General features: G+C 33.8%; 1 protein-coding gene across 1 annotated transcript in view; it reads left to right on the forward strand.

Moving 5' to 3' along the window:
• Window positions 1–16,796, forward strand: part of EYS (eyes shut homolog) — an 852,840-nt gene that overhangs the window by 123,452 nt on the left and 712,592 nt on the right. Inside the window, exons 4-5 of the mRNA XM_019287512.3 lie at window positions 9,805–9,998; window positions 11,850–11,977. Of these exons, the coding sequence (XP_019143057.3) occupies window positions 9,805–9,998; window positions 11,850–11,977 (322 nt within the window). The remainder of the gene's footprint in view (window positions 1–9,804; window positions 9,999–11,849; window positions 11,978–16,796) is intronic.

Genomic DNA, 16,796 nt, shown 5'->3' on the forward strand with positions numbered 1-16,796 from the left:
TACTCAGGATCATATTTATGTGTTTGCTAACATCCTTATATACCTTTCTTTTTCTTCATTTGGCTGTAATTCCAAATTACACCTGAATTTCCTATCTGTGGTGGGGTTTATGGATGTTAGATACTATTCTTTTTGTTGCCCTTAAGGCCAGTTTTGTTCACCTCCAGGTCTGCATTTCTTTGACTGCTCACTGGAGCTGTGGGGTCTCCACAGCCTAGAATGTGCCTTGCCTCCTGATATTCCATGCCTGTACTTCCATATACTGCATGCTGTGTCTGCAATTTTCAAGGTCTCTTACCGTACCAGGCCTTCATTTCTTTAAATGACATCATGGTGTTAGAGCCATAAACCCATGGTGATATTATCAGCTTTTGAGAATGACTAATCTGTTTATAGAGACTCTCACATTCTACTCTTCTTTCAACATTAGTGCCTTGGCGTTTATTCCAGCTCTGAGTGCACTGTACCTCTACAGTGCTTCCAGAATTGGCAGGTGCTTGCAGTACTCAGACCAATATGCAGGGATTTGAATACACCCAGTTTGTCCCATTAAATAATGCTGATGGATGTCAAATCTGGCCTCAGGAAATCAAGTGTACCCAAAGGTCATTGGAGGCTAAAAGTTACCGTTCTGAGTATGTCTTTGAATGTTCAATGGTTGGTTTTCTTGCAAGTGGTATAATATTCTGCTGGTTCTCAGAGTCTAATAATGTTACAAGCCGAACAGTAAGCAGACCTTTTGTTTTTTGTCACAATTCTAATAGAATGTACAGATGTACAAAACTTAGTTGATTCTAATTAATACTTATGTTGTTTTTTCTGATTTTCTTCCAAAAGTACTCCTAGGGATTTGCTTTCTTCTCAAGAATAATTATTTACAATAAATTAATGCATAACCTAGAAGATAAATCTGGATTATGAGATGATGTCATGTAGTCCCTTGGCAACATACCACACATTTTATCCATTGGACCAGCCTCCATTTTAGACATTAACCCAACTAAGCCCCCTTGAGACCTTTTGGCAATCAATTTGCTTAAGATTTTGTAGCTAGGATAAAAAAATCAGCAATATCAAAATAAGATAAAACAACAACATATTTTCCTCACCAACAACATATAGGTTATAAACTGTTTTTATTTAAAACTACTATCCTCAACATTTTTTTTCTCTCCCTCCTAGGATACAGAAGGTATCAAAACAGGTCTAATGGTAACTACTTAGCCCATCCTACTGCTTCTGTGTTACTGTGATGCACTTTTCTAATCCTGAGATTCAAGCCTTCTTTTGCTCTCACTTTCTATATTACCCTGCCTGTCCTCTTTCTCTTCAATATACTCAATCCCCGCTGCTGTCTCAGGCTTCCCCTTATTTAGCACACGTCCCCAGACTCTGCAGTTGCCTAAGGGCATACCTTCCCAGAATATATTCCTATCATTTATGTTTCTTTTCAACCCTTACCTCAGTTATTGAATTTCAAGTGGCTATATCTCCTGAAGATCTGTTTCCCAGATCTTCAGTAGTTGTCTCAAGCCTACAGTCATGTTTCTGAATATTGTTAAGCAATTTAGTAGGAATTCATCTCAGCCAAAATCCTCTTTCACTGTAACAGCAGGTTCTTGTCATTTAGAGTTGTGATTTCTGAGGACAAAACAAAAGTAAATGTATATATCTTGAATAGACTCCTCTGTCAAAACTTGAAAAATAAGTTATCTTTTGATAGGACTATTCCCTATGTCAATTTCTTTCTTCTTGAGTAATTGTATACCTGCTTCCACACTACCACAGATTAGAAAAAGAAGATATATAATCTTTAACAATAATTAATAACTAACTGTGAAACTAGGGAGACAAATGAATCACAGGCTTCAGTTATTCACATCCCTGAAACTGATTTTGAAAATAATTTTGTTAAGGGAATAAGAATTCATACGAATTCCAAAGGTTCAAGCTGTCTGAGGGAATTAAAGGGTTTAATTAACTGTATATTCCCATCTGAAAATTTGAAAGTAGTGAAAATTTGTCAATATTTTTAAGTTCAATATTTGCAGCTGTGTATAATGCAGTGAGCTGCATTTGCCCATAGGTGTATATTTTTTATTTAGAGGCAATGTACAAAGTTGTAAGTGGCTTGGTACATGTTTATACAATCTTTTTTTGTCTTCTCACACAGGTTTGACTACAAACAAGAGAAAAGACCAAGCCACACATTATATAAATTCTTATGAAGGAAAGTGTTTGAGTATTCTTATGAAACCACATGATTTTTAAGCCCATACATACCTTTCATCATCACTCAGCTGGCTGTGGTAACACTAAGGAGAGAGGAGAAAGTTAATCACCTGTCATCTGTTCTAGAAAAAGTATATTAGCAGAGAAATAAAAGAGTACCAACTTTCCAGTGGCTGATTCATTTAAGACTCTTCCTCCTGGATTCACATAACTAACTGAACTGCCCGCTGTCAATATATAAAATATTTCATCTTTAATTTATCCTATTGTCAGAGGAATTCTTGAAAATATTATTGCCAAAAGAATGGAAAACAGCAATTTTGAATAAGAATAATACAACAAATATAACCTATATCACTTCCCCCAAAAAAGTGTGTCAAGAAGGCACTCAGAACAAATTATTATAATAAGAATAATTAAGAATTAAGAATAATGCAACAAATATAACCTATATCACTTCCCCCAAAAAAGTGTGTCAAGAAGGCACTCAGAACAAATTATTGTGCAAAGTAAACCTGTTATCACAGATTTAACAATAATTTAAAAGAAAATATGGTTGGCATATGTACTCTACTTTCTAAAATTTTTATTTATCAACCTATTGTAGTTTGGAATCACATTGACTTTTTAATTTTAATTAAGAAAATGTCTGTCCTGCTTAGTATATTGACTTGATCTGTTTTCACTTAGGATTTTAATCAGAAGTGTGTTTCCCATTCATACCTTTAGAAACCATGTTGAGAAACCTCATGCACAATGCTAGTCCATGAATCCCAGGTGAGACCTCATCTCTAAGAGGTGTAATTTTTCAAAATTCAGAAGTATTGAGCTTCTCACAAAAGTATGTGAGTCATCAGGAACATGCTTTAAATTTGAATATGGACAAGGTCTTATCACTTGATGAGCAGTTGAGGAATTGAATTAATACATTCTAAGGAAACTTGCCTCAGAGAAAAGACTGTTTAATCATTACATTTCTAAAACCACCTTTCCAAAAGATGTTTGGAAAGAAATCATATCATTTTTACTGTAGTAAAACCCATGAAGTATTAGTGAATTCATTGTTAACAGACACACTCAGGTTTTCTTCTGTGTGGTGAACACCATCATTTGGCTGCAAAGAGAAAGACCATTTTAAACATTTTGTGAGTGGGCAGCATTGGTGTTCTTGACAAAAGTCACAACTGTCAATCTGAACATTATGGCTATTATCCTGATGCCCCCAGTAGCATTTTGAACATCCCTTTCTGCAACAAACAGGCACTAGGAAGTGATTTTAGGCAAGGAATAGTATATGATCTCTTAGGGTAATGCCCTGCTGTTGCTCCAAGGAATAACAGCCTTCCAGAAGCAAGGACAGCGTATGCACACTGCCATAGCAGTATCCAGGGTGGCATCAGCTCAGGATCAGCCCAGTTCTGTTAGCTTACACTATTTTTTGAACACTGTGGTTAGCCAAGATAAGAGGTAAAACTAAAAGTTTGCAAGGATTCCTGATTAGTTTTTCCAGCAGTACTGTAATTTTTCTCTAATAGGCCTCTCTGATGGAAGCTAATGTTCTTCTCATTCATTTACTTCTAAAATGTCTATTTTCAAGTATGCTGATTGGAGCTTTTCTGTAAAGCACATGAGTGAGCTTTGATGATGCCTATTTGGTCTAAAATTAAAATTATAACCCTTGTAATCTTTCATGGAGATTTGTACTCCATAAAAGACCCAGATTCACAGTACCTGAAGTAGATTTAATTTTGATTCATACTTTACTGAAACTTCATATACAGGAAAAACAAGGTATCATTCATTAGTTATGATTAGAAATGTATATGAAGATGCAAATACTGTATTAGTATTTAAAAGATTAATGATTTTAGTGCACTGATAGAAATATTGATGTATTTCAGGATCTAGATAAATAAGACAAGAACTTGTGATTCAGTGATGTGTTTAAACAGAAAAATTAAAATCATTTTACAGAGACAACTTTTTAAAACACTTTTCAGTTTTACATTTAAAAGGAAGGATATCTGATGAAGCTCATGAAGGTAAAAAAAAAGTAGTGGACTGGACTGGACTAATTTTAATAAATTGTTTAAGGAGCTTATAAAGATAGGGATTAGTTAATCATAGAAATTTTTTCATAACTGAATCAACTGAAATCTGATGTTCCTCAAATTAAAAGAGGTGTTTAATAATTAGTTTTAAGATAACAAGGGTTCTGTTGCATAATACATATTAATGATATATAAGACGGACATTGTGTGGGTTTCTATAATTCTAGATGTGAAATTGAACATATTAAAATATTAACAATAGTTTAAACAATTAAATTTTCATAATTGTCTTCATACTGAGCCTTTATTCTGTTTACTGCCTATTGTGTATCCTGGTCCTTGGTTGTATCAAGTGGCAGTCACTTGCTTCATTTATGCTGAAAATAAATCTCTCTCCCACTAAATACTTCATTTTTTATCCTAACCCTGAAATATTATTGCTCTATTCTGACACAAGTACAAATAATTGAATGTAACTTATGTTGTTTCCTGAACCAGTCTACTCTGCTGTATGCATAACTGCTCTAGAAAACACTGACTTTTCATTGGAGGAACAACAAAATGAGACTTTTATATCATATTGAAGTGTAGTAGCTAATATGATTTTTAACATATTTTGCTGCTTGGGGAGAGAAATGTTTGCATAAATGTGAAGTCCAGAAATGCTGCAATTAAAAATAGAAACTACTTATCAGTAGTTTTTCTTTTTTTAATCAGTAACCTCAGATATTTATGTAAATGTCACTATGTGGTATCTTAACAAACTGAGTGATGTTTATCAATGGTTTCAGGAATGTTCTTTTCCTTAAATGGGTTATCATTATAACAAGGCAGTGAAACCATAGAAAGGAAGACTAGACAGGGTACAGTTAAATAGAACATGGAAGAGCTGGGGTTCTTCTGGCATTTGTTTTGGTTTGGTGAAGGGTTTTATTCTTGGTTTGGTGAAGGGTTTTGTTCTTTTCATGTGTAAAAACAGAAAATGCTGGAAATAAGTTTCAGTTCCTTAAACTAAAATTCATTAGCTTTCATATTGGTCTATCAGATAATCTTTACTCATCTATTCCTGCTTTTTAAACTGCCACAATTTTTATTTTATTGAAGTAAACCAAACAAGAATTCATTATATTGAAAGACGAAGGTGAACTGATCCTACTGATGATGTTTTTAATTTCTTGGAATTTCCTCTTTAATCAGGGTATTCAATCAAGCTGATAACTATTTTTTTTTCATACTGAAGTTTCCAGAATTAACCATCTCCCATTAGAACATGGTTTCTGCATTTATCTTCCTGAGAATTTGAATAAGCTTTGAGTAGCTGATTATTCATCAGTGAGCACTAATGGGACTTCAATATTTTCAGCAAATGTCTCTTTTTGGGTCTGACTGAGGAAAAAATTACTTCTGTTGAAATTGTTGGCAACAGAAATGCACAGCATCTAGGGCACATACTATGCCTATACCATGTTTTTATTGATATCAAAGTAAAAAAAAAAGATTATGTATCAAATCTATGCAGTTATGGCAATTTGCCTTGCTTTTTTTTTTATTTTTTCAATTTAAGTCTCAGGTCTTCAGAAGATGTACAAACATTTCAAATATGCATGTGTTAGTTGGACTGATGTGCTGATCCCAGGTGCACTGTTCATTTCTTAAACATTGTCTTCTTTCTGGGGCTTGCATTTGATATCAGATTACAAAGATCTATTTTTATCCTATTCCCTCTTTACTTTGCTTCTAACCACAACATTCAAGTGGTCAGTAAATGTTAGTGTGGATACGAATTTAAGTATTTATTTAAATGTATTGGAACAAGAGGCACTGATAATGACAAAAATATGTACATTTTAAAATAAGAATTTCAAAATAATTCCTGATTTGCACAACCTTTAAAAGGGTTTGTATTCATCTTTACTCAAAGTAGATAAATATATTTGCAAGTTTAGAGGACCAGTCATTCGTCCCTTCTGACCAAATCTGGTTGTACTGCATATGTCCTCTTCTATATAGTTAAGTCTTGTATGTAGTTTTTTTCAAAACACATTGATGTGAAGACATCAGCAACCATAGAATTCAACTCTTTCATGGTAGTCAGGTAAAGATATCTCATTGGTAAAACTGTGTGAGGTGCTTCTCACATTATATTCTTCTGCTTCTCTCCAGTCATTTGCTTTTCTTACAGGCTTCTCTCTGAATTAATGGTCCCTTTAGTGCTTAGTATTTTCCCCATCCAAGAGCTGTAATCAAGTCACATTTTAATCTTATTTAGCAAATAGATTGAGTGTGACATCAGGTTTGGGAACGATAGAATAAAAATCTCAAACCACTAATTCTCCAGAATTCCATTTATTGACTTGATTTGTCAAATTCATCAGGCATGGATGTTCAGGTGAAAGAATGCTGCTCTCGCTTTTCACATAAGATGCTGAATACGGTGAATTATAAGTAGAGGAATATCAAAGACATAATTAATGGAAAAATTCCAGCTCAAGACTGAATTCTTTCTAAAAGACATTGCTAGATGTGACTTGTGTTTTAGACCATGAGTCAGTATCTTCATTTAAGTTAATACTCCTCCACCTACTTAGGTAATTGGATACCAATTTCCAGCAAATGCACTGTTTTATTTCCAAATTAACAGCAGAAAAATTATTTTGCTCCCTTTGCAAAGAGAGGCCAAGGAGAAAAGGGTAATAAGTTAAATATGCTTTTTTTTTTTTTTTTTTTTTTTTTTGCCATCCTTGAAACTTGCATTTTTCCTTGATGAATTTCTCATGGTGTGATTGATAATATTTCCTTATCCTCTCTCAGACTTTTCTCTATTCCTATTCTAGCTACTTTAGCCTTCTCTTAAAAGACTGTTGCACTATCACTTTTTTTTTTTGGCAGAACAATACCCTTTTCCTCATTTAGATACAAATGCACATAACATTACCAAAGGCAACTCTTTCATCTGGTTTTCCCCACTGGCCTTCATTGTTCTGTCCTATTTTGTTCATTTAGTCTTTCCTTGTTCTAATAATCCCATTGAGAGCCTTTTTTTAACAAAAAGCTAATAAATACTTGGTAATGGTGGCACAAAAAATGTGAAGGAGTGAATGGATTCAGGGGTAGAAGCAATGGCAGGAAAAACTCATTATTCCATTCAGCTACTGAGACAACAGTCTCTGGCTTTCCTTTGGGTAGAGCAAGTGGGGTCACTGTTTTGCTTATTTTCCTTCTCCTGATTATAAATGTGGATGGGACAGGAACACCCATTCTTGTCAAATGTGACTAATAATGGAGAAAAAATAGGGTAAGCATTATATAACCTCATCTATGAGTACTGCTGGGGTACAGTGCTACACCAAAGTAGAACAGGACTGCTAGATAGTAATTGACTAATAAGAAAGAATTGACCAATCCCCCTCACTTCATGTTGCAAACATTTTCTTCTATATGCACTAATACAGATTGATGGCCTTGTTCTGAGATATGGCCTCCTTAGCTTTTCCTATGAGCAAGACCTAACATCTGGAAGTTCCAATATACTGTGATTTGGTTACTATGGTGATGAGGGATAGCAAAAAAATTTTTGATAGATTCTTTGAATGTCCTCTGATGCTAAGGAGAAGTGAATAATCTGTCATAAAAGATAGATCCAATTCATTTTGGCTTATTGGAATAACTATTTCTACTGAACTGAATGATAGAAAGGAAAATGTGTTTTGACCCTTTTTCAGCTGATGGGATTTTCTTGTATAGTGCTTGTCGTATCAGCTGTTCTGGTACATAATAGAGACAGAGTGTGATATTTCAATCTTCTAGTAAATGTTGTTCCACATACTTACAATTGCTTTAAATAGCTAGTCTATTCATAATTAAATTATTAGAGGTTCATATACTTATATGTTAAGTGGCTTATAATTAATTAGTTATGTTTATCCTGCAGTTTACAATTTGAGTTAAAAGTATTCCGTTTACCATTTCAAAATTATATGTCTTTTTGTAAAGTATAATTTATTCTTTTATGAATGTCTATTTTTAAGTCAGTGTATCCAAGTGTCTAACAAAATGTTGAATCAATACATATTACTACTTCAGAAGGGATTTATTATGAAGCTATTTTATTGCTACAGCAAATTGCTAAAAAAATCTTCTGATGTAATTTCTAAGTATATATTAGGGAGGTGGTTTGAATCAGAGCACCAAAGTACAGTGTATGCAAAAAGCATATTTGATACATAATTTTCCAGAAGTAAATGAAAATAAATTCTTAGATGCTATAATTCTTTGACATCACAGTATTAAAAAGAGTTAATTGTTGAAAATACTTATGCAGTTCATAAATGTTAGGGTATGCTGGCAGATTAGTAAAGTCCTGCCTAGGGTTACAAGAATTTAGGAGAACATGGGAAGCTATTGGATATAATGTGAGAAATTACTGAGTTCGACAAATAACGGCAAGTGGCTGACAAACGTTGCACAGACCACCATGAACAAGCACTGAATTTCACAGAGAGTAAAGGGAGAATTTTGTGAGAGATATGGAAATTTCAAAGGTAATAAAGGAGGGTGATTTGGGGAAATTTTACAGATTATTTTCTTGCAAGGCCAACAGAGCCTAGTAAACAGTCTCTTTTCTTTGCTACTTCTGTATTAACACCTCTCCAAGTGGGTAGTGAGAGACATTTAAACTAGACTAGCCAGCAACCAGAGTGACATCCAGATCTGGAACAACCCAAGCTTTGAGACAGCAAGTCCACAAGAGGTTCAGGATCTGGATACCGATATCAGACAGACTTAAAATCTATGCTGATTCCTGAGGGATTCACAAATGAGGGTTTATCTTTGTATCTAGAAAATGAGGGAGTGTGTATGCTCATTGTTGAGCTTCAATACTAGCTAGCCAGAGATGAGGAAAAAATTTGAGCCATCATTGATGTTTACGCTCATGTGACTGCTGGTCGTGTTTATCTAAGGGAAAAGACACTGTTCTTCAGGTTGATTCACATGGACAGCATGTTTGTAGTGTGTGTGTGTGTGTGTTTGCTTACTGAGAGCACTTTCAGGTTCAGTACTGGCTATATCTGTAAATAGGAATGAGAAGAACCCTCCTGGTCTGGGAGTCCACTGGATTTAGCTTCCCTTAATAATAACTGCTGTGAGATATTCAGTGACTGTTCAGCATCTCACTGTAGTCACATCTTTCCTTCGTTACAGATCAGGTTAGTCACTCCCAGGGATTCCTACCACGTTAATTCACTAAAACAAACAAAGCATACAGGAATATGTTAAGTTCTTTGCTTTATAAATGGTGATCGCTTACAGATGTCCAAGTCAGTAATTGGAGCTTCATAGTGTAAACCATTTTAGAAAAGCACAATTTATAAAAGCCTCTCAATCCCTCAACAAAATAAAATAATAAAAAAAAAAAGTGAGAGAAATTACCAGGAAACACAACACAGTAAGAAAGCAATGTCAAAGAACATATCAAGCTTCACTCCAACACTGTAATTTTTAATGTTTATTTCTTTTTTAGGTCCATTTTGTGAGGAACCTGGTGATCCTTGTGCCTCTCAGCCATGCCTAAATGGAGGTATATGCCAGTATAACCAGTCTGGATATGTTTGCAATTGCCCTTCTGGTTTCCTTGGTAACAACTGTGAAATTGACATCAATGAATGTTCTTCAAGGCCATGTCAGAACAGAGGTACATGTATCGATTTGCCAAATGTAAGTATAAATGTTAGAAATCCCTATTTGAACAGAGAATCATAGAATTACAGCATCATAGAATGATTTGGGCTGGAAGGAACCTTCAAGTGTCATCTATTTCCAACTTCTCTGCAGTGGGCAGGGATGCCTTATGCTAGACCAGGTTGCTGAAAGTTCCATCCTACCTGACCTTGAACACTTCAAGGGATGGGGCATTTACAACTTTCCCCCTCTCTCACCAATTTAGCAAAAATGATGATGCATGGGATGATGTCAGAGGTCTTACAGAAGTCAAGGTAAGTGTTATCAGTTGCTTTTCCCTTATCCATCAACGCAATTACTACATCATTGAAAGCCACTATAAGTCAGACATAATTTACCCTTTGTGAAGCCATGTTGTCTGTTTCTAATCACCTTCCTATCATCCATATGCCTTCACATACCTTACAGGAGGATCTGTTACATGAAAGTGTCAGAACATTTAATACTAATGTAAATGTTTTAAGTAGCTTTGCATGCTTCATGAAGAAGCATAGCATTGTCTAAATGTGTCCTGTTTATAATATTTTTATTATAAAAACTCCTAAATTCCCCATTTCATGCCGGTTGCTTGGTGACCACATAAGGAGCTACCCATGTTATTTTATTTCTTTTTTCCTCTCCCTCATAAAATCATCTGATATAAACATGAGGCATCATGTGATCTTTATTAACTAGTGATTATCTTGTTCTTGCTTTTCATGCGTTATAAGTTTTTTAATTCCCTTTTTTTTCTTTCTTTTTTTTTTTTTGTAAAATAGAATAAATTCATGCAGACTCACAAAGTTTTGATAATAAAGTCATACCTGGTATTATGTCAAAATAAATTGTTGATGTTCTTTCATTAGCATTACTATTGCAAATAGCAGTGATTATACAGAATCAAAACAGTAAAAGAAGAGTTCAAAAGCTTAGTTATCACACACCGGTGATACATACTCATACACAGAGAAAACCAGAGACATCTAAATTGCTGAATAAATTGATAGATTTCTAAGTTATGTAACCTTTCTAAATATTTTGTCTACTGGATATACTAGCACATACTATTTTGTGCAGTAGACAAACAGACGCAGTAGTTTATTTCACATGTATAGAAAACTCTCAATAGGAGTTGGAGTTTCCTGATTATACCTTTAAGACCAATTCAAAAGAAACACCTAAGCACTTCCTATTTCATTAGGGGAACAAACCCCTTTACCGTTTCCTTTACTTTCTGACTTCAAAAGGCCCATGATGAGCATAGAAAAATAAGGGTGGGAGTGTCACCTCCAAGAAATATTTTAGTTTGTAAAATAATTTATTTTTCTTACTGTTCAAATTAGATTGCAAGAACTGACAGATGACTTTCACTGTTAAAGAGAAGCATAGATTCTGTGCTTTATATTTAAGTAGAAAAAGGATACCCATGATCTTTCTTCCTCTAGTTAGTGCCACCGTTTGGTGTCTGATGTACCTTGTGTATTGTTACTGCTTAACAGATGCAAACATTACATTGGAACAAAATCAGAAATGAGGAAAAAACCCTAAATTAATTATAAAACTCCTTCTTGATTCAGTTACGAGATCACAAAACTGCCAATTTTAAAGCTGGTATATTTCCAGTTAGCAAACTCAAGTCTAGTATAATCTGTGCTGGAAGGCCTGTTCTACTTGTCCTAAATCAAGTTTGTAATCTATCTGAGACTAGAACTGCTTTTTTTGCTGTCTTTGTGAAAAGTTGTCCTAGTTAGGGCCTCTCTAGTAATGGATGTAAACACTAAAACCACTAAATTTTGTATTGTCTTGCGTACAACAAATAATTATTTCCAATATCCCTCTCTTCTATAGGATGTGTCATGTATCTGTATGCCAGTATTTACTGGCAAGTTCTGTGAGAGAATACTGAATCCATGTGAATTACTGCCTTGCTTAAATAATGCAACTTGCATAACTCAGCAGCAAAACTATAACTGCCGGTAAGATTGGAAATTAATGTATTTCAGTACTTTGTTGGTTCACTTGATGATATCCTGCAGATTGCAGAAAGAAAAGACATCATCATTCACAGAGAACACAGAAAACTATAAACTTTTTTTTAAAAAAATGTATTTATCTTTTGTGCTTTACTCTGTTAGGCTTCGTGTAAACTCTGGGAGCGATACAAAAAGATTTAAGGAATTGAAGGGCTATAAATTGTTTAATTATTAATGCTATAAAATAAAATCTATAAATTTTAAAGCATTGATGACAGTTGAGACAGTTATACTACAGGTGCCACTCCCTTTCAAGGTGTATGAAGTTTATGTTTTTTCTGAAAAGATAAGACAACCTATTGAATTTCTAGTTCACAGACAGGCATTAGTAGACTTTAAATTGATCCTTCAAGCAGCATATAGAAAACTGTTTTATTGAGAAAGGCCACATTAAAAATTATCCATTTGAAAATACCAGAATTGATCCAATGTATAATTTAATTTCATGTTTATATAGATTTTAAGATTTTTATTTTCTATGTCAGTAAGGAGTACAATTTATCCTGTTCCCCTTTGCTTGGCTTTTATCTTGCTGCCTGAGTAAGTTCTGATAAGCATTACTGAAGTAAACAATTTTCAAATTTTAGGATATTCATAAAAGCAGATAATTGAAAGCTGTGATACACAAAAGCCTGACAACATACTATGAAGAGTTTAGAATCTGCAAAAAATATAACAGAAGTATAGAACACAAAGTTACAGTGCATCAGCAGAGATTCAATTAAGAACACTTGAAATTAAAATATAAGTAGAACTGTTTACAATTTTCCCAAAGAAGAAAATCCTAAGTTTCATTCTTATTCACTCCTACATACAGATATACATATAAACACACATATGCAAGCTCATATACAGTTAGGTCTTCCCATATAGATATGTATAGCCCAGAGCAACAGTTCATTTTCCAGTTCTTTAAACCGAGATATAAGCTAATAATTTATTATTATATAACCAGTCTTTCACACAATATACATGTATTAGTATAAAACAATGTGTTGAAGTTTACATTTAAAAATATGCATAACATAAACAATTAATATCCAGATGTAGATTGCCTTTATTAACAAAACCCAAACCAAAAAAAATTTAAAAAAAAAATAAAAAAAAAAAAAAAAAAAAAACTTCCTGGCCCTGTTATTCATATTGAATAATCTATAATTCCACAAAGTATTGGTAGAAATGGTCTGTACCATGACCCTCATTGTACCATAGAAATTGTTTAATAAAAATGTCAGTGGGAAGACATTGTAGTTTAACTGTCTTTCCTTTGATAATATTATATGAGAATAAGCATGGAAGTAATTATTTAGATCAATATAACAGAACGTAAAAATGGGCAATTAAGAACCCATTTTACATTGCAGTGGGTTATAAACTCATTAGCACTAAGAATGCCCTAAAAGGGAACAAACAACCTAGAGAGAACACTGTGAATAGTGTTCAAGCCACAGTTTACTCTAGCAACCAATTTGCACACCAGACATTCTTGATGAAGGAGGAGAACTCCAGAATGTGACTCATATCTTCCAGAGAGAAATATCCAGGGTGGGTTACATGACACATCTTACACAAGTTCACAGTTTTTGTTGTACAGAGGTAGAGGGTTACAATACAATCACAGAATATTAGAACACAATAAATATACAGAGACTTGAAGAACAGCCCAAGGTGGAAGAGACCTTGAAGTATCTCCTGGTCCAACCTTTCAAGAGAAAGGGAGTTTAGACAAGATTATCTAGTACCCTGTCCAATTGCTTATTGAAAATCTCCAGTATTCAGCCTTAGTTTTGCCTTTCAGTCCCAAAAGGCTTCACTTAATGATTGCAATAATTTTTATGGTTGTTAATAATAAACAAAAAATAATGTCCTCATTTTTTTGTGTAATTAAACTCAATTGTCCACCACTTAATCTGAAATAGTTAATAAATATAAATTCTGGGTATATTTATGCCTCTGTACTTGAAAGGAGGCATTTAGGTGAGAGAAAGCATTTTGAGGAAGTATGAGTTACATATTTTTCACAAGGAGATCACATTCAGTAGTTTTGTTTGTGAGAGCTGCAGTCTTGCCAGAGTGCTGAAGTGCAGAGGAGGTGTTGACTGATAGAGAGGCCCAACAGTTAGCAGGCTTTACTATTTTAAGGATTAAAAATTTTCTTTTTAAAGTCATGTCCTGCATTAGCTACTTGACTAACAGGATTTCAGAAGACCTGTAAGAACAGTGGTTAGACAGTTTCAGTTTTCTAAAGTCACAGACTTGGACGCTTTCTGCCTGTGATTCATGTTTTAATTCACTTTAGCCAAATGAAATCTACCATTAACAATGTTGCCTTAATTTGGGAGATTTGTAGATGCTCATCAATGTTTTAAGAGAAGATTTGATTCATTTTTGGTAATCGTAGTCAAATACTGTATGTGATATCTCTGTCTAGTCACTCCACAATAAACTCCATGTGTTTCATACTGCATTTGGTGTAACATTACATGTAATACTACTACGCTTTTAGAGCATTTTAATATCATAAATAAATGTAATGGTGTTTAGGTCAGATGCATATACAAATTCAAATAATAGCTGAATTGACCGTTTTACTTCATTACAGTTTATTTTGCTTCCCTCTATATTATGTTGTTCTCCTTATGCCTAAGCATATATCCTACATATATATATCCTTATGCCTATCCATATATCCTATATCCTTATATCCTACACAATCTCGGCTTCTTCTCAGTGCATCCTTCCTTCTTTGGGAAAGCAGTTGTTTTCCATTCTAAACATGTAACAAACAGAATCAATTTAATTTTCTCCACTTCAGTTATGATGTATGACTATCTTGTATCCTAATTCCATCCTTTCAATCTTGGTATCATACACAACTTTGTGCTAAGAATCTAATAGTTGCATTTTTTCTTAAATGTCAAAATTTAGGGTGAATTCAAATAGGCAGTGAACAAGGATATCCATCACAATAAACTATGATTGTTTGCTTTATATCTTCTTCTATTATCCATGTTCTTTAGGACAATAAACAGTCACCAATAATGTGAAAGGGTGTTCTGAGAAAATATATTCTGTTAGTACCATCTTTGGAACTTTACTGTCAACCTTTTTTCTTCTAGCTTACACTTCCTTTCCCTGACATTGATACATTTATTGCAAAACAACAATAAAAACAAGAACAGAAAAAATGAGCAAATACAAAATTTAGAAGGAACAGCTTCTAAAATTGGTTTACTAGATTATCTGGTTAATGAAACAATTGTAGATTGAAGGAAAAAAAATCTAGGAACTCTTTCACTTCAGAGCATTGGTAAAAACAAATCAGTAAAACAAACGTAATCGAGTTGCTCTGATTTGGTTTCAGATGTTATTTAAAAAATAAATGGCAAGACAATATAAAAAACCCTTTTTATTATTATTTTACATTCCTTTCACATGGAAATTTTTTTTAGGAAAAACTCCTTTTAGCTACAATACCTGAACCAGAAATTTTTTAAGGATAGACTTTGCAAGAATCTTGAAGCCAAGTACTTGAAATGGTAGAAATATAATTGCAGGCAGCACCTTTTTCAAGAGGAGGGTGAGGATTATGTGGTCCATTGCTACTTGCATAGAGTGTCCTCATGTGATTGTGTCTATACCAGCCTCAAAGCATATAACCATTTACAGAAGGTTTTCCCATATCCATCTACCTCTGTCCAAATGGTCCTTTGCACGAATTGTGGTTGGTTTCCAGGGATTTCTGATTAAATCCAACCAGTTTAACACTTAACTAAGGTAATAAGTGACTTAAGCTTCTGGACATGCTACATGTGTCTGTGCATTCCTCGGACTCAGAGCCATACCCACTGATAGACATCTTTAACTGATTTAGAAAGTGTGGCTAACTCAGATGCTTTCTATTGAAAGTTGTTGCCTAAGTAGTTGCTATTGAAAATATATCCTTTACTGTAGTATGCTGCTTAACTGTGAGGAGCTTCATGCATTTTGAAACCAGGGGTTGGATAGTTTTTTTCTTTAAATGAGAAAACATATGCAACACTCTGGATCTCATATCTATTAGGAGCAAGAACGTAGGAAAACCAGAAGCAATTCTGTATAATCTTCATTATTTCCAACTTCTGGACTGAATAATTTGAAAAACTACCCCTTAGAAACAGCTAAAGAAATTCCCTTCTATTACTTTTTGATTCCTTCACAAACACAAATTTTCAGCTAATTGGCCATTTCCTTTCTCTTCCTAAATCATTTCTTTCCATAATACCAGAAATAGCCTTTAGACAGAGGAACATGCTGTTTCTGTAAGAACATGGTGAGATAGTTTGACAAGGATTATCTATTTATCAAGATACAAATATTCAAATATTTTTCTACATTGTTCCATTATTGCTTTTGAATAAGACTTCTTTACTATCCATTTGAATCTCATCTTTTTTATTTGTGCATATGAGATTTTTTTTAAACATGGTAGAGAAACATCAGGAAAGGATTTTCTCCTACTAAGTGCTGACATGAATCAGAAGAAATTTCTGCAGTTCCTTTTACTATATATGTTATCCATCGCTCTATTGGCATCACATGGAACTAGCAAACAGTCACAAAAATTGAATGCTAGTTTTCTTCATTAAAGAAAACACTAAATTACAATTAAGCTAGCACAAAAACAACTCTGCATTGTTCTCTACATTGTTCCTTACATAATTAAGCATGTCATCATTTACTACTCTTTAATCATTAGCAATGATTGATGTTTATTTCTCAC

The sequence above is a fragment of the Corvus cornix genome, chromosome 3, assembly GCF_000738735.6.
Source record: "Corvus cornix cornix isolate S_Up_H32 chromosome 3, ASM73873v5, whole genome shotgun sequence".
Taxonomy (NCBI): Eukaryota; Metazoa; Chordata; class Aves; order Passeriformes; family Corvidae; genus Corvus; species Corvus cornix.